Source organism: Dendrobium catenatum, unplaced genomic scaffold (genome assembly GCF_001605985.2).
Source record: "Dendrobium catenatum unplaced genomic scaffold, ASM160598v2 fragScaff_scaffold_1446, whole genome shotgun sequence".
NCBI lineage: Eukaryota > Viridiplantae > Streptophyta > Magnoliopsida > Asparagales > Orchidaceae > Dendrobium > Dendrobium catenatum.
Window position 1 is genome coordinate 3,225,495 of NW_021319908.1, and position 18,930 is coordinate 3,244,424.

General features: G+C 40.3%; 1 protein-coding gene across 1 annotated transcript; it reads left to right on the forward strand.

Annotated features, from left to right (window-relative positions):
• The first annotated feature begins 14,451 nt into the window (after positions 1 to 14,451).
• Positions 14,452 to 17,394, forward strand: LOC110111672 (FT-interacting protein 3). Its single transcript, XM_020843649.2, has one exon. The coding sequence runs from the start codon at positions 14,452 to 14,454 to the stop codon at positions 17,392 to 17,394; it is 2,943 nt and encodes a 980-aa protein (XP_020699308.1).
• The last annotated feature ends 1,536 nt before the right edge of the window (positions 17,395 to 18,930 follow it).

Sequence of the window (18,930 nt, forward strand, 5' to 3'; positions counted from 1 at the left end):
TAACTGTTTCCCCTGCTCCTTACAATTCTTCACCTCCACTTCAAGTTTGTAAAAATTGAGGACATTCTAGAGATATAAATACTTGTATCATTTCTTCAGAGCTGTGATTATTCCCATATCGCATGGTTGTTTCCAATTCGTGCAATTTTGGGGGAAAATACTATCTTGATATTATCCTGTTCGAAAGCTTTGAAATGTTCAGGAGCATTGTCCATCAACAACATTACGCGATTGCTAGTACATTTTTTCATTTCAATGAAAAACACCTCATTGAACTATTTCCAACAAGTTTCCACATACATCTATGCTTTTGCTTGAATGAAATATTTAATTGGCCATTGACGGTCTTTGATACAAGTTATCTCTTTTGGCTTTCCAATCAAAGTGTTGGGAATCTTGTGAGTTTCTGTGGCGTTCGCGCAGACGATAAGGGTGATTCGATCTTTAGCTTTTTTTCTTTCCTCTGGTTGTAAAAATGTCCTCATTTAGCATAAGACGGCTATATATCGGAAGCAGATGAAAGAATAACCCAGTCTCATCCATATTATAAACGTTTTCATGAGGATCATATTGCTCAATAATTGAGTATAAATCATTTAACGCTTCCAATAATTTCGGATCGTCTTGTTGACTTTTGCTCCCTCTCCATGAAGCATCTTTTGCAAACCTCGATATGCTCTAAAGCGACTCAACCATTGCCATGCTGCCTTAAAATTTTGTTCCGAATTGAAAGAGTTGAGGCAATGTTTTTTGCTTTGGCAATGGAGTGAGAGGATGGTACATGTAAATTAGCACAATGCATGCTATTAATCTAAATGAACAACATATCTTCAACCTCTGTGAATCGACTAACACATGATCGAAATGTTTTTTCTTTAGCTTCTTTGGACATCAACACAGAGCGTTCAAGGATCTTCTCTCTACTATCCCACACCTTTCAGATTGAGTCCTCACTCATGTCATACTCTCGCAATAGAGCCTGCTTACTTGGAGGATTCGTCTTGTTCAGCTTCGAGATGATCTCACATCATTGGGACTCATTAAATCATTTTCTATTTCCTTTCTTTGACATCTTCCAAAAAAATAAGCAAGAGAGTTCATGCCTGAAAGTGTATAGACGGGGCCTTCGGATGGGGGGAGGTTGTGTGAACGGTCGAGCCATTCAAACTCGATCGGGTGTTCAGAAGATAGGCGCTCGGTGTGAGGTCGCAGACGAGATTTCGAATGCGGATCGCCAGAGCGTGCAAAGGGGCAGTGCGTTTGGAAGATAATCGTTGGGCGTGACGTCGCTGACAGGCCTTCGGATGTGGATGACAGGGCGTGCGAATGGGTGGTGTTCGGAAGACGGCAATGAGCATGAGGTTGCGGATGGGCCTTCAGATGCGAACGAAGTTGGGCATGCGAAGGGATCGTAGCTTGCGAACATAAGCGGAACCGTTGATAATATACCTAAGTACGCACCTACCGATTAGGTATGCACGAAACTTTGGGGTTCAAGTTGCATACCTTACTAGGAAGTTATTGTACTAAATTTTATTCAAACTTATGTGTTTTTCTAGACTTGAAACCGAGGAAGATGATTAATAGTGCTGAGCTGTGCCCCGAGCTCTATCTCCTCCCATGTGACATATCCTCAAACCAAGTTTCTCAAGTTGCATCCAAGCTCAAATTCTGTTAGAATATTTCAATTCTATGTCCAATTCCAATGTAAATAAAGATAGTGAAATTATATTGTTACACTATCGTCTTGGTTATTCTAGCTTTATTTTTACAAAATTATTTATCAATAAAAGTCTAACATCTTTTTATTGTGAAACCTGTCAGATTGCTAAGCATACTCAAACAGTATATCCTCAAATTCCATAAAAACTTTCAACTGCCTTTTCTTTGATCCATGATGATGTGTGGGGTCTCTCAAGGATAAAAGATATTTCTAACACTTTAAATTTATGACATTTATTGATGATCATATAAGTGTAACTTGGATTTTTGTTATGAAAGAAAAGTTTAAGGTCAGAAAAAAATTTTAACCTTTAATCTTATGATTCAAAATCAATTCAACTCTGAATTTCAGATACTGAAGTTAGATAATGCTAGAGAATATTATAGTGGTAATCTCAATACTTACCTTTAAAACTTTGAGATCATCCACATAAGTTCCTCTATTGACACCCCTCAGCAAAATGAGATAGCTGAATGCAAGAATAGACATCTCTTGGAGGTTGCTCGGTATCTTATGTTTTCCTCTAATGATTCAAATTATTTCTAGGGGAATGTCATTCTCACAGCTACCTATTTGATCAATCTTATGTTATTCAGAGTCGATAATTTTCAATTTCCATGTCAGATTCTTCTGAAAAAAATTTCTCACATCCATCTAGCTTCATCTGATTTACCACTCAAGGTATTTGTCCGCACGAAATTTGTTCATGTTTCTCCTCAACTCCATAGCAAATTTGATCCTAGAGTTAATAAGTTTATTTTTCTAGGATACTCTCCAACTCAAAAAGGGTACAAATGTTATTCTCCAACCAACAAAAGATTTAACACTACCATAGATATCACTTTCTTTGAATATATGTCCTTCTATTTGAGATATCATATTCAAGGGGAAAGCATGAATAAATATCAAGTTTGAGAGTTCTTTCTTGAGTCTATGCCATTTGCCCAATAAGAGTCATCAAGTTCTTCTCAACTCGTGCTTGTGCCCACAGACAGTACACAAGACTTGTCCACACTCGTGCCTGTTCAGTCAACAGTCCAACCCACAAATATTTTTTCTCTCATGCATGCTCAATTTGTAGCTCTACAACTTGTTAATAAGAATTTTCAAGTCTATATTAGGAGGAGAAAAGACGAGCTAGAGCACGGATCATAACCAACATGTGGATAAGATATTAACTCAATTTTAAGTACAACTAATGAAAAATATGTACATATAAGGCTGGAGATGTGCCACTAACATTGATGACTTTGCCATGTTGATTGTATTGAAGAAGGGAGTTAGGAAATGTACATGTCATCCAATTGAGAATTATGTTACTTATGAAATGATATCATCATCTTATAGAGCATTTGCTACTTCTTTTGATAATATTCAAATTTCTAGCACAATACAAGTGGCATTACAAAATTCAAAGTAGAAGATGGTAGTACAAGAAGAGATTGATGCATTTTAAGTGGAACAAGGACTATTATTGATTTGCCAGTTGGGAAAAGGCCCGTGGGATTAAAGTGGATTTTTGTGTGATTTTGATTATGTGAAAGTAAAATTTACGTTTAAAATATTATTTACGTGCATTTAATGCACGTTCAATAAAACTAGTTGTTTTAAAAGCAGGAAGATATCTGTCTCAAACTAAGCCTTGATGACTTAGGCTTTATTTGGTACAATTTTTTTGCTATTATTCTTTTTAGATATCAATCACAATTTCTGTTGGACAACTATTTTTTTATTACTTTTTTTAAAAAAATATATTTAAAAGTTTTTTTCTACTATAGTTTTAACAAGTTATTTTTTTACAACAACTTTATAAAGTAATAAAAAAATTTCTCAAATAAGCATCTGATGAGGCTTATGGTAGTCGAGAGGTTGTGATGCTCTGACATGTAAATCAATGCAAGGATTGTACGAGCCATGTTGTGACAGCTTTACGAAAGTAAAGATGAATATAATATGAAAAAAATGTACTCAAGAGATGATGAATGACAACCATCAAAGCTATATTGTTAAAGAAAAAATTAGCTTAATTTATTTATTTAATTAAATATTATTAATCCTAATTAAAAATTATTATCAATTATAATTATTTTAATTAAATTAAGTTTGTTATATTAGTATTATAATTAAAAATAAAATTATATAAAATATTAAAAATTTATTTCACTGCTAATCTTTTTTTTTTGGGAAAATTTGGGCTTTGCCCGTATATTAAGCTCACCAAAATTACATCAAAAAACAAGAAAAATACATCAAAAAAGACCAACAGAAACCGGCCTAAGCTTGCAAAGAAGCTTCAAAAAAGATCAAAAGAGGATCTGAACAAATCCACAGTCTAAAGGAGCTCTAACGAAAAGAACCAAAACCTGTATCACCAGAACATAACTTGCTCCCAAGCGTGCATGCCTGGACTCATCATAAATACCAAAACACCAACATGAACACCACCCTGGTTGCCCGAAGACCATCCAAGGGACCAGCATAGGGAGCTTCATAATTGTCCAGACAAGGCCAACTGCATATGCACGAAGTGGTCAGTAAAGTTCCATCCAGTAAAAATGTGGCAGTAATACTACACCCCGAACTCCAACAGTCCTTATAAACATTCTAGCAATTCCATGGAATTTCCCCAACTCATAACTTTCTCAAAAATAACTCTTTTGATATATAAGAAAAGAGAAGTATAACACATAAATTTATTCCTGAAATGCCTATTGTTCCTCTCCTTCCAGATGAAGTAAATCATACAGCAACAAACCAATTTGTAGAAGTTTAGAACCACTGGTCTTCCTTTAAAAACAACCTTCATCCAATCGAAAACCTGCAATATGTTGGGCCGGAGGAGAAGACTTTGCATACAAGGTATTAGAGCACAGAGGATATTAAAAGAATAGCAACATTCAAATAAATGAGAGACTGATTCTTCATGTTCGTTACATAAGCTGCAGGTCTTTGGAACCTGAATGTTCCTAAGAAGAAGAGCATCAGCCGTCTTAAGGCCCCCACGTAATGCAAGCCAAACAAAAATCGAGTGTTTGAGAGAGTCAGAGTGCCATTTGTGCCACACCATGTTATACTAATTGCATCCAGAAATCTCCTCATAACACTCATCTAAAAAGTGTTTAAATTTGAAAATGTTTCTATTTTTCCAAAGCAAACAAGTTCCAGCACAGCCAATATCAGTAATATTCTCAAAAACATCCCGCAGGCTTTGGGGAAAAGTCTCAGGCAACATCCAGCTATTTCCAAACATAATATCTTTCAACATAAAATCAGGCAAAGGAGCAATTAAATCTCCCCCAAGATGTTCTTGTATAGTGCCATTATTATGCCAGTGATCCCAAAACATAGAAATAGGAGCATTTTGCGTAATTTTGAAGTTAAAGCAAGCTTTATCCCTCTGAGCAGTGATACAGATTTCTTTCCAAAATTTAGAGGCAGAGGCAGCAGGAGGCTTCCAAGGAGAAGAATATTTCATAAAAATCCAATCAGCTAAAGGGGAAGAGCTATTATAGATCCTGATTATCACTGAACAATTGAATGCAAATTGAAGGGCAGAAATAGAAGGTAACCCCAAACCCCCTTTGCACTTAGGTAAGCAAAATTTATCCCAAGCAACCATATGTAACTTCCTAGTGCTGTTGATATCCTCAAAGAATAAAAACCTAGAACTGGTTTTTTTATACAGCTTGTGGACAGATTTTGGCAAAATGGCACCACGGATCCAATATGCTATGGTGTTTTGAATAGTAAATTTCAGGTATTGTAATCTACCCGCAAAACATAAAAGGTTAGACTTCCACCCATTTAACTTTTTATAAATACTGTCCATTAGGGGCATGTAATCTTCAATTTTAAGCTTGTAAAAAGAAAAGGGGATCCCCAAATACATGATTTTGGTGACAATGTTATGAATAGAAAGAGCTTGACATATTTCCAGTTGGTTACTTTGATGTTTTGGAAACATGATGGCACATTTATCATAATTAACATGTAGACCCGTGGCATTGGCGAAATCACTTAAAATAGAAACCAAATTTTGACAGTTGTCAAGAGTAGCCTCACCAAAAATGAGAACATCGTCGGCATAAAGCAACTGAGTAAGGGAGAAATTCTCAAAAGAGATACCTTTGAAATTTCTAGCTTCAAGCAGATTAGAAAGAGCATCCATGACAAGGCAGAAGTGGTAGGGGCTTAAAGGGCATCTCTGCCTAAGACCTGCAGTGGAAGGGAAGTACCCCTCCAATGCACCATTTAGAACAACAGAGAAATTTACATCTGAAATACAAGCCTTAATACAACTCACAAACTGCCTAGGAAAACATTTTTTGGAAAGCCTTGCAAGCAAGAATTCACGAGAAACAGAGTCAAAGGCTTTCCTTATGTCTAATTTGGCACAAAAAGTATTCGTTCCACCTCTTTTTCCAGCCCAAGATAAAATATCACAAGCTAGCAGAATGTTGTCAGTGGATATCCTAGCTTTTACAAACCCAGCTTGATTATTTTTGACGATAAGATTCATGACTGGTTTAAGCCTAGCTACAATCACTTTAGCAATAATTTTATACAAAACATAGCAAAGAGAAATAGGTCTAAAATCAGACCAAGTGGCAGCATTTTTATGTTTGGGGATGATAGCTAGAGCAGTAGCTTTGACCCCATTAGGCATGTAACTCTTTTGAAAAAAAAGATTTAACCACTCTACAAACTTCCAGCCCAATAATGTGTCAACTAGATTTATAAAAGTGAAAATTATACCCATCCGGCCTCGGTGCAGAATTGGAAGCCCCCATAAACACAGCTGCCTTGATTTCATCATCCAGAACTTGAGAAACAAAAGTGTTGAAATAACAATCAGGTAATACAGTCCCTGCAGGAAAAACCCCCATGTCCGAATTGGGAGGAAAGGCAGGATTATACAAATCTTTATAAAACTGTATAATAGAGGTAACCACCTCTTCCCTAGACAAGGAAGAAGAACAAGACAGAAGGTTAACAACCGAATTTGAGCTCCCCTTTCTACTCTGGATCCTAGAGTAGAGAAATTTGAGATCGTCTTCCCCAAATTTAAGCCAATTAACCTTAGCCCTTTGAATGATCCAGGAAGCTTGCATATTAGTGAAATTGGCTAAATCATCATTACAAGATTTGTATAAAAGAGCAAGATCAGAGTTGTTGGGATCATCATGCATTTTATCCAACATAAACTTTTGATTATCATGCAAATAATCAAGATGCCTATTAATACAAGTAGAGGAAGCCCACACTTCTTTTTTAATGCAAGATTTTAAAAACCTTAATGAGTTACAAAAATTAGAAATGGGGTTGCCAAAGTTAGGCAAGGTTAAAGAATCTAAAAGAAGACACCAATATTTGTCGTATTTAGTCCAGAAGTTCTTAAATAAGAATCTGTGATGCACCTTAACAGAATTCCCGAAATGCAGAATGACAGGACTATGATCCGAACAAGAAGGACTTTGAAAAGAGCAGTAAGAATTACTAAAAGCATCCATCCAACCCTCATTCACAAGGACACGATCCAGTTTAATGTGAATAGGGTTGTCCAAACATTGATTGAACCAAGTATAATTACACCTGATCGAATGCAAATCCAGAAGCCCATTTTGAAAGATCATATTATTAAAGTCACTCAAAGCAGATTGAGTAAGAGGGGAACCCCCAACTTATCAGAAGCATACCTACAGCAATTAAAGTCCCCAATGATCGCCCAAGGCATAGAAGACACAGGCCTAAGTTGAGCAATATCCCCCCATAGCTCCTTACGTTCAGTAGAGCTATTAGAAGCATAAATAACAGAAAGATGAAATAGGGGTTGATTAGCAACCAAAAAAATACCAAAGATAATCTGAGAGGTGATACGGAGGAATGAAGTTTAGCTTAGAAGCATTCCATTTGATCCAGATTCTCCATGAATTGGAGAGAGCGAAATTGTGATAGTTGGCTTCATTCAAAAAGAGAGAATGAGAGGACTCAAAGAACTGATCACACAAAGCCTGCGCATGAATCATGTTCTCCAAAATGCAAAACATATCTAATTTAAACGACTCAATAAGCCGCTTACAACACAGTACTTTATCTGGACGATTGAACCCCCTTATGTTCCAGACCGCAAGAGGAGGAAAAAACATTAAGAACTACGTTGAGGATGGGATTTCTTGGTCTGCTTCCCTTTAGCAGTCTTTTTTGGAAGAACACTGGAAGGTTACGGTTTTCCTTTGTCATTAGTTTTATTTTTATTATCCTTCCCTTCTGCATCTTTTATCCTAATGATTTCTGCATTAGGTTCAGCTATGTCATTAGACTGGTTACTAACTTCAACCACAGAGTTTAAAGCGTCAAACTTGTTGGGAGAAGTATAATCCTTCCCAATAGAAGAAGATTGAGATTGATGAGAAGTGGAAGATGAAGAAGCAACTTCATTGGGAGAATTAAGGTTTGGAATTCCCGGGACAATTACCAACTCATTCTCAGTTATCGCCTTCCGTGAAGGCTCAACATTAGAAGTTATTTTTTTGTGGAGAAGGAGAATGAGGTTGATAGTGTAAAGGCTGTCCAATGACATTAGAGGGCATGAGCTAATTCTTACCTGTAGATTCATGATTGCTAATAGGGGGTACAATGTCCATCTTATTCGCAACAGGAGGCCTAGAGAAATTCTGAGGGCGAGAGAAAGCCTTATGTCGTGGGTTCCTGCTATAACTATGACCACGGTTCAATCGGTCACCCTTGTCTTGCTCATTAGAAACTGAATCAGGTTTTGACGGGCAAGAGGAAGAAAGGTGCATCAGGGACTTACAGTGATCACAAGGATACGGACGCCACTCGTATTGAACTTTGAGGCTTACCACATCACCATCAAACGATACCATAATCTCCTCCGGGTAGCTGGCCGAATTATCTACCAGAACGCAAATCCGAGCAAACGGCAGACGCATTTTTTGCTCAGTCAAGTTGTCAGCGGCTATAGGAATTCCAATTTTGCTAGCAATCCGAGAGATCCCCTCTGAGTTCCAGCAAGCAAGGGGAAGATCATGAATCTTTACCCAAATAGGGACAGCCTTGAAATATTCACGCTTAGGCTTGAACATCGAATGCCACTTCTGTAAAACAAAAGGTTTGCCCAATAGAAACCAGACTCCCTTCAACCAAGCCATGTCGAAGTCCTCCGCACATGAAAAACGGAACAAGAAGAATCCATCGCTTAAGGATAAGAGTTGAACCGAACCTTCCAAAGCCCAAGTCTTTTTAATAGCTTAGAAAGGTCGCCTCTTTATTGAGTACCCGACCAGGCAAGGCTTCCGGTCATCACCTCCAGTGGCAAGTTTATCCCCCGAGAAAGAAATAATATCTGGTTGGTAGTGCGAAAAATTTAGGGATTTTGGGGAAGGGTTTACAGGAGCAAAAACTTTGCTCCAATCTCTCGTTCGTGCTCCATCCGAGGCACCAGAGGACAGCCCAAGAGGGGGAAAGTCTGAGGAAACCAGGTTAGCATCCATGAAACGGGGAGAAGAGATGTCCTCCGGCTTAGCCGGAGGAGGGAAGAAGGAAGAGAAGCTCAGCAGATAGCAGGGGAGGAAGGAGGCGGCTAGGGCACCCACAACTCCGACCAATATTTTCTTGTTCACTGCTAATCTTATTCTGCGTATAGTGTTTGCTTTTCGTCGTTGCCGTTCTTTCGTTGCCGCTTCCGTCTCCCGAGGCGAGCACCGCGCGAACTAGTTTGGATAGCCGCTTACGGTTTCCTCTTCGATTTGGAGTCACGACTCCGTAACAATCTTTCTCCATTAGCGCAGTATTCTTCCACGCATTATATGGAGTTAGCCGGCGGCGAGAGACCAACCATTGTGATTGGCGGGAAGGGATCGTCCCTCTCATCTGCGGACGTTTATGCGGTTGCTCGTGGCTTTCGCAAGGTAGCCATCGATCCTGCTGCACTCGAAAGGTTTTCCCGTTCCCAGTCCCCTCCTCCTCATCCAGCTGCAGTTGAGTCCATTTCCAAATTTTTAACTTCAGCTGAGTCCCGCGCCGCTCTTGTGGTTCTCATTAACAAGCTGGTCGTCTCGGACGGAGCCGTATGGCCCATCTTCCTCTCTCTCATCGGGGAAATTCTTGGTTTACAATCAGGGCACAGTTCTCTCGATTTCGGTTCCACAGGTGGGCTGGTTACCTCTCTCTTTAAGTTGAACGGAAAACACCCAGTCTGTCACCCAGATGAGTTTGTAGGCGCCACCAAGGATGAGATCAGCTTATTAGAGAAATCCGCTGCCGCCTCTGTTGGGATTTGCGCGATGCTGGATTGTTGCGCTTCGGCACTGGTCAAGCTATCGGATGCCGTTGCCGCGTTCTCCTGCGAAGCTGCTAGGGCTGATGTTGTTCTGTTTGATTTGCCGCCATCAGGGGATGTATTCTCCATTAAATATGAGACGGATGTGGCAGCTGATATCAAAGCTTTTCTTTTTGGATCGAATACCGTGGGCCGTTTAAATTCAGGTCCCTTCAGTGGTATGGTATCCCTGCTGTTCACGGTACTTTCCGAGGAGCTGTGAGGGCTTTGCATGGTAGAACCGGAGTGGAGTTGAATTCTTCAATTAATGTGAGGAAGAATGCAGTTGGAGTGGTGAGTCGTTGGAAGGAGGATGCATTGGTTGCTTTAGTTTTGCCACTGGCAATGTCAATTCAGTCTATGTGTGAACTTAGCTTGGGGAGAGAAATGACTGTGGCTACATTCTTAGGTAATGAAGAGAAAAGGAAAAAATCTGATCCGGAAGCAGTTTTTTTTTAAATCAAGCACAATCCCTCTCTCATTACACCCAAGCTAGGGCATCCCTTATTAAAATCCTCCATAAAAAGTTTATGGAGGATTTTAATAAGGGATGCCCTAGCTTGGATGTAATGAGAGAGGGATTGTGCTTGATTTCAAAGAAAGCTGCTTCCGGATCAGATTATGTAGAGGTTTTGCATGGGGTATATGAATTGTTGGTAATATTGAAAGAGATTCTTGTCTGGGAGGCAGAAATAGCTTTGTATGCACTTGAGTTGGATGATTCAATTGAAAAACAAGAGGTCAATGATCCAGCTTGTATCAATGTGAATACTGAAAATGAAAAAGTTGAGAAGAAGGTTGAGAAGAAGAAGAGAAAGAAAACTCTAGGAAGGGGAACCTCTATTTTGTGGAAGGTTTTCAAAGATATGTTAAATTCACAAAATGATGCATCCATTGACAATGTGGCCACTTTTGGCATTGGGCAGAGCTGCTTGCACTGTATTTTGATCCTGAGGAAACGAAGCTTGATACACTTTTAGGAAAAATCAAGGAGATAGTTGAGAGCAATGAAGTCAGAAGGCTATCAAAGATTCCCAAAGTGAGAACTTTGCTTTATACTAAAAATTTTGAAGCTTATTGACATTTTAGTTGTTATTTTTCAAGCATCTTTACAACTCTTTGGATTTGTGGGTTTATGCATCTCAAGAGATAATAAGAAATAGTTTAGCATTTTAAGGTTGAAGTTTGAGATATAGTGGGTGTGTTTTAGTTAAGTATTTTTCTTGGATTTTTATTATTTTCTAATACCCTTATGCAAGAATGCCTTAATGTAAAATTGCACTAAAATTGTTTCCTCATTTACTTATAAGTATCAATATTTTGATAACCATAACTTTAATGCTTAAAATAGTTCACTAGATCCAACATTTAGATGGAATTTTTTTTCTTTTAAATTAAAAAAAAAAAGTTTTGGTCACCTCAATAATATATTTGTATGTGAATGCATAAATTTTTGACTTTGAGGTGATGCTTGTGTATGCCAACTCTTAGGGGATCAACCCAATGATTATGGAGATATCAGCCCTGTCACATGACACATCAGAATGAAAAGGAATGATGCTAAAAAAGAAAAAATTTATCGAAATATCTCATCCAACTATGTTGAATATCTTCTTCTAATAAAAATACTCTTTTTCGAGGATGTATCAAAGGTAATAGCCATTCAAAATATGACTCATTCTCATCTCCCATTGTTGCCTCCTCTATTGCTACTCTTGACCTAAACATCCATGTTTTTTACTCCAAATAATAGCAATGAATGTGCAGCCTCCCCCTCTCCCTTTAGGTTGGATGGTTCCTCCAGTAATCCATGACTGAACATCTCCTCAAACTTTTGTCAACCCAAGAGCAGCCATTGAAATATTAGATAAGAGGTTCCCTTCTATTTCAGATTCTATATCCATTCAAAACACATTATTTAAGCTAAATTTGTGCAACCAGCTACCTCTAAGAGTAGAAAAAGTAGAGATTTAAATGAGCTGCTCATCAATCTTTTTAATAACATACATCTTCAACTCTGGCCTTTGGAAACTTCCTAATATCTACTTCTCTTTCAATGGGTTTGATAAGCAATTGGATTAGGTACTTGTTGGATAGAGCATATGGCTACAAAATATTAAAAGATCAATAAAATACCCAAAAAAATTATCTCATCTTCCACATCCAAAATTAAAGAAGAACAGGCAAAAGCAGAAATTAGCAGAACATCCTAACCATGGAATAAATGCATATGGCCCTCCCATATAGCTACAATACATTTAGGAATCAACATGCATGCATCTTGTATTTTTCAATCATAATCTTAACCTTCAACAAGCCAATGATTCTTCATCATACAGCCATATATCTTACAAGCCAAAAGAAATTTGATTGTAAGAGCCAAAGGAGACATTAATAAAGTATTCTTTGCCAAACATTCTTGCACTAAATGATGTAGCTACAAAACAAGAAAATTTGAATGTGAAAAAAAATATGCAATGTTTTGATGGTAAAATACAAAATCTTCCTGTAAAACATCAAAATTTACTCAAAAAAAATATGTTGCATAAAGTTCTAAGTTATCTGGAAATAGGCATGCATGTCAATAACAAGTGTCTTTCTATAATCTTTAATTTTGTGCTTTACTTTAAGTAGAGAATTCGTTTTCCAGAACTTGACTTAAGATATTTGAAATTCTAAAAACAACTTAAAGGTAAGACTCTTTAAGTAGATAGGTTGAATTTTCAATTAATCTTTGATATTATCGATCACACGTCTACTTTCGGTCCTTCATCGATCTAAGTTCGACTTTTGATCTGATTTAATTAAAATTTCACAAGGTTGGCAATCAATCATTTTTGTCTCTTTTATTATGGTCATGATATATTTTTATAAAAAGAAAGAAAATTATTCCTTATTCTCATTAAACCACTTCTATATCCGAGAAGTATTTAAATTTTATTTTCTCCACTTTTTTATATCAAATTCTTTAACAAGCTTTCTTTGAGGAACTTTTATTACGTCCTCTGATCTACGTCCGGTCAGAGGATTGCTACTCGGTTTTTACTCTGTATTTGGTCGGTATTGTTTGGTAATAACGAGGAATACCGCTCATGAAGACCAATACCGAGTTTTTTCTAAAAAAACTCAGTATTTTTTGGTATTACTCGGTATTGCTCGGTATAACTCGGTATTTTGTTTTCACATAATGATATTTTCTCGTTATTGTTAGTATTGCCCGGTATTTCTTTTTTTTTTCGTGTGATCTTAGTGCCGGCCGAACGTAGCTCTACGTACACCGGATGTAAAAAAAGTTCTTCTTTGAGGGACTCTTTTTCTTTATTATCATCATATTTTAATATTATAATAATAAATAATAAAATATTAAATATATGAAATAAATTTATAATATTAAAATAAATCACCGATGTCATCATACAAAAGGTGAGTTCAGAAACCGCACAGATGAAATATGTGTCACATGAACCCATTTATTAACCTCTAATAATTATTTGTCTCACGCTCCCAAACAACAGAACAAATCCAACGGCCATTTTTCCTCAGATCTACTAAGCTTATTTACTTTTCATTCTCCGCTGTTTCAATAAAATAGGAAAGAAACAAGTACGAACAATTATTACGTCTTCCGACCCGACCTAGAGGAACGTCTGATCGGAGGTCAAATCGTACCAAAAAACGAGAAATACCAAGCAATACCAAACAATAAAGAGGAATACCATCACGTGAAGACCCAATACACCGAGCTATACCGAGTTATACAAAAGTTGTATCGGGTTTAAAAAAATTCGGTACAACTCGGTATTGCTCGGTATAACTCGGTATTGGTCTTCACAGAGCGGTATTCCTCGTTATTATCAAATAATGCCTAGCAATACCGAGCAAATACCGAGTATTTTAGCGGGATTTTGCCTCCGACCGGACCTTCCTCAACGTACTTACACCCAACATAATTAAAGTTCAACAAGTACACAGTAAAAAATGCGACCAGCGAATCCACCGTTACGTTCCAAAGCCTGCAGATCTTGTCCGTTGATTCTATTTGTTAAACTATTTTTATTATGATGAAAATGACTAATTTACCCTAGAAATTGTTATCATGCTCTGTGAAACTTATAGCTCAATGGCATGTAAGTAAATTGCAAGAAATCCGGGATCAGTCTTGCTACAGGACCAGGCCCATGTTGACAGAGACTCCGAGCGTTCCCACGTGGATCCGACGTGTGCGTTATGACGTGGCGGTCCCTCCCCAAGTCCTCCTCTGGTTTAAAAGCCCACGTCCACCTTCGCTTCCACTGGTAACGGTCGACTCGCATAAACCAATAGAAAGCTAAAGCGAACTCAATATCCAGTAGATCGCCGGAGAATTGGAGCGTGGTGGCCGAGAAAAATGGCGGAGGGCGGAGGGAGAAAGCTGGTGGTGGAAGTGTCAAACGCGAGGAACCTGATGCCCAAGGACGGGCAGGGAACGGCGAGCGCGTACGTGATGGTGGACTTTGACGGCCAACGCCGGCGGACGAAGACTAAGTGCAGGGATCTTCATCCGCAGTGGGACGAGAAGCTCGAATTCGTTGTCCAAGATCCAGAAGCTTTGGCTTCCGAAACTCTGGAACTCAACGTCTACAATGACAAGAAGAATGCCCGCCGGAATACTTTCCTCGGAAGGGTTAAGATCTCCGGCTCCAGCTTTGCTAAGCTGGGAGATGAGTCGCTAATCTACTACCCGTTGGAGAAAAGGAGCGTTTTTTCGCAGGTCAAGGGTGAGATTGGTCTCAAGGTCTATTATGTTGACGATGATCCTCCACAGCCGGTAGATGCTCCTCTGGTTGATACCCTGGAGAAGAAGACGGGTGCTACGGCGGAGGAGAAGACGCAAGAGGAGGACAAAAAAACTGAAGAGAAGAAGGAAGTTGATGAACAAAAAACAGAGGATGTGAAGGCAGAGGAGAAACCGCCAGAGGAAGAGAAGAAGCAGGTGTTGCCGGTGATAGCACCGTCATGCCCGGCAAGGCAGCCGCATCATTCACATTTCAGAGACCTCGAGATCAAACTCCATGGCAGCGAGCGCGCCGGCGTCTCTTACGACCTAGTTGACCTCGTTCCTTACCTCTTCGTCCGCATCCTTAAGGCAAAGCACGCCGTCCGGGAAGCCAACGACGACGCTACGCTCGATCGATTTGTCTTCGCCAAAATAGTCATCGGCAGTCATACAGTCAAGACTAGAACGGTGAGGCTAAACTCGTCCGACTGGGACCAAGTCTTCTCCTTTCATAAAGAGAGCCTCAATTCCACATTTTTAGAAATCTCCGTCCACGAAGAGAAGAAAGACGGCGATGCCATCACTGAAAACGACAGTTTCGGCGCCGTCTCCTTCGACCTCTCGGAAATTCCGAAGCGTTCGCCGCCCGATAGTCCCCTCGCACCGCAATGGTACACTCTTGAAAGCTCCTCGCCAGAGACTACCGAAATCACCGACGTGATGCTTACCATCTGGGTCGGCACCCAAGCCGACGAAGCCTTCCCTGAAGCCTGGCAGTCCGACTCCGGCGGCCTTCAAGTCCACACCCGCTCAAAAGCCTATCTTTCCCCCAAACTCTGGTACCTTCGTCTCACCGTCATCCAAACCCAAGATCTGCGCCTTGAGACCATCCCCGACTCAAAATCCCACAACCCCGAGCTGTTCGTTAAGGCGCAGTTCGGCAGTCAGGTCTTCAAAACCGCAAAAATCTCCCTCTCATCCTCCTCCGCAACTGCCAACCCCAGCTGGCTCGAAGACCTTATATTTGTCGCCACCGAACCCTTCGATCCCTTCCTGACCCTCTCCGTCGAAGACGCCAGCGCTGGTCAGCCGGTTGGCAACGCAAAACTTCACCTTTCCACCATTCACCGTCGCATCGACGATCGCGCCGAACCACCTTCCCGCTGGCTAAACCTCGCCGGGGACGACGAAGCCTGCCCGTACGCCGGCCGCCTCCACGTCCGTGTCTGCCTCGAAGGCGGCTACCACGTCCTCGACGAAGCCGCTCATGCCACCAGCGACGTACGCGCCGCATCCAAGCAGCTTTCGAAGCCCCCCATCGGTCTCCTCGAAGTTGGCGTCCGGGGCGCCTCCAACCTCCTCCCAATTAAGCTCACCAAGCACGGCGCCTCAAGCTCCACCGATGCCTACGCCGTCCTCAAATACGGACAGAAATGGGCCAGAACCCGAACCATCCTCGACCAATTCAACCCGCGCTGGAACGAACAGTACACCTGGGAAGTCTTCGACCCCTGCACCGTTCTCACCGTCGCCGTCTTTGACAACTCTCGTGTTTCCAAAGCCGGCGCCGGCAAGCTAGTTAAAGACTCCAGCATCGGAAAAGTCCGCGTCCGCCTCTCCACCCTCGACACCAACCGCGTGTACCTCACATCGTACCCATTGACGTTGTTGACTCCGTTTGGCGCCAAGAAAATGGGCGAGCTTGAGCTCGCCATCCGCTTCACCTGCACCTCCTGGCTCAGCTTAATCCAGTCCTACACATCCCCAATGCTGCCACGTATGCACTACGTGCGTCCACTGGGTATTGCGCAGCAGGACGTGCTCCGGCAGACGGCAGCGAGGGCTGTGGCAGGGCGGTTAGCAAGGTCGGAGCCGCCGCTGGGACCGGAAGTAGTGCTCCACATGCTCGACACGGACGCTTACACGTGGAGCATGCGCCGGAGCAAGGCCAACTGGTTCCGCCTCGTCGGCTGCCTCTCGCGGGCCGCGGCGGCGGCCCGGTGGGTCCACGGAGTCTGCACCTGGGCCCACCCAACGACAACGGTTCTCGTCCACCTACTTCTGCTGGTGGCAATGACGTGGCCGGGGATGATAATCCCGGCGGTGCTGATGTTTATGAGCGCGATGGTGGCGTGGAGGTACAGGAGACGAACGGGCTGGTCCGGCTGGCCAGGTGGAATGGACACGTGGCTTTCGTGCGTGGATCGGGTTGCCATTGATGAACTGGACGAGGAATTTGACGACGTGCCGAGCGGGCGGTCGGCGGAGTTGGTACGGGAAAGGTACGATAGACTGCGGGTGGTGGCCGGCAGGGCGCAGGGATTGCTCGGTGACTTGGCGGCGCAAGGAGAGAGAGTGGAGGCGTTGTTGACGTGGAGGGATCCGAGGGCGACGGGAATGTTCGTGGCGGCCTGCGTGGCGGCGGCGGTGATGTTCTACGTTGTGCCGTTTAAGTTAATGGTGTTAGGTTGGGGGTTTTATTATTTTCGGCATCCGAGGTTTCGGGGAGATATGCCGGCGGCGGGATTTAATTTCTTCCGGCGGCTGCCTTCGATGGCGGATCGGATTCTCTGAAGGAAGGCGATGATGAATGCCGGAAAAGTGTTTTCATTTAATTCATTTGTTAATGTGTTTTAGATCTGATAATTAAGAAGCTTAATAATGTTTGATTTTGACTGATGAGAGCTTAATTATCCGAACTGTGGTTTATTTATTGCTGTATGGTTACGGACCGTTGAGCTATTCAAATTAGACTAACGTTCAAAAAATATATTTTTTAAAAGAATTCATTTCCTTAAATTTATTTCTAAATGAAAAAGACTTTATAATTCATTTACATTATTTATTGTCTCATTAATAAATTATTAAAAACAAAAAATGAAAATAAAAATTAACATAAATTTCATTTACATAAATTTACTATTAACATCAAGAGAATCATTTATTATTTACAATAAATAGTTCACAATAAGAAATGTTATATTATTCTGATATAATTATAACATCCACTTTGCAAACTTTTTTTTTTTCATGATATAGATATTATTGTACTTTAATTATAATATTTTTTTATAATTTCAGGAGCAGTGTAGAAAGTGACATATATCGGTACAAGTGATATTTTTTTGAACCGTTAGATGTCTATTTTGCAAACTGGTTTCACCAGTCTTTTAGATATGCTAGGTTATGTTATGAATATGTGTTCATAATTTTAGAGCTCCATATTTGAAGATACAAAATAATTTATAAGAATTTTATGCTTAAAATATAAACAATTGACATAATTACATTTTTGTCCTTCAAATATTTTATTAAAAAAATATAAAGTCACTCACCAAACTTATTAAATGCCAATTTACTCATTCCGTTTAGCAGAGAACAGAGAATAAAATAGGTAAATTCAGAAGAAAAAAGAGGAAAGAGAAAATAAAACATAGGATTTAGAGGTCATAGAGCGGTTTTTATAGTTGATCATGTTGGGAAAGTTGTTCATCTCGAGGTACATTACCATTATCCTACCTATAATTTCAATTATTTTTTGTAGTTTGTATTTTATGAATTTTAATTTGGTTAAAATGTACAAAAGTTGTGATATCTTGATCTTTAGCAAACTTTCACAGCATAACTTTTGGCTTTTCATAAATATTATCAATATGAGCATTTTGACTAAAACATATTACATTTTTATAGAGAAGATTTTGCAACTAGAATTGAGATCTCCACTAGGAAGAAGATGCCGGAAGTCCTTGTCCACGGAAAGGTAGTCGGAGTAGGTGGGGTGGGCGGATGTCCGGTGATGATCCAACGACTTGGTGGAAGATGGATCTCATGATCCGCCATTCAACATTGAAGTGGCGAGGTGAGGCGTCGTCTACAATTCCCACGTCGAAGCAAGGCGAGCGTAGGATATCAATGCTCCCGTCGGCGTGGAAAACTAATCCCCACTCAAACTTCGGATCCGCCATTCAATCATTGAGGAAGATGGAGAGTAGAGAAGGGAGGGTAGTTGAGCCGAGAGCTAGGGAGGAGAAAGAGGAAATCTGAATTTGAATTTCAGATTTTAAAATTGGAGGGAGGAGTTATTTTTGCTATTAATTTCTCCCTAAATTA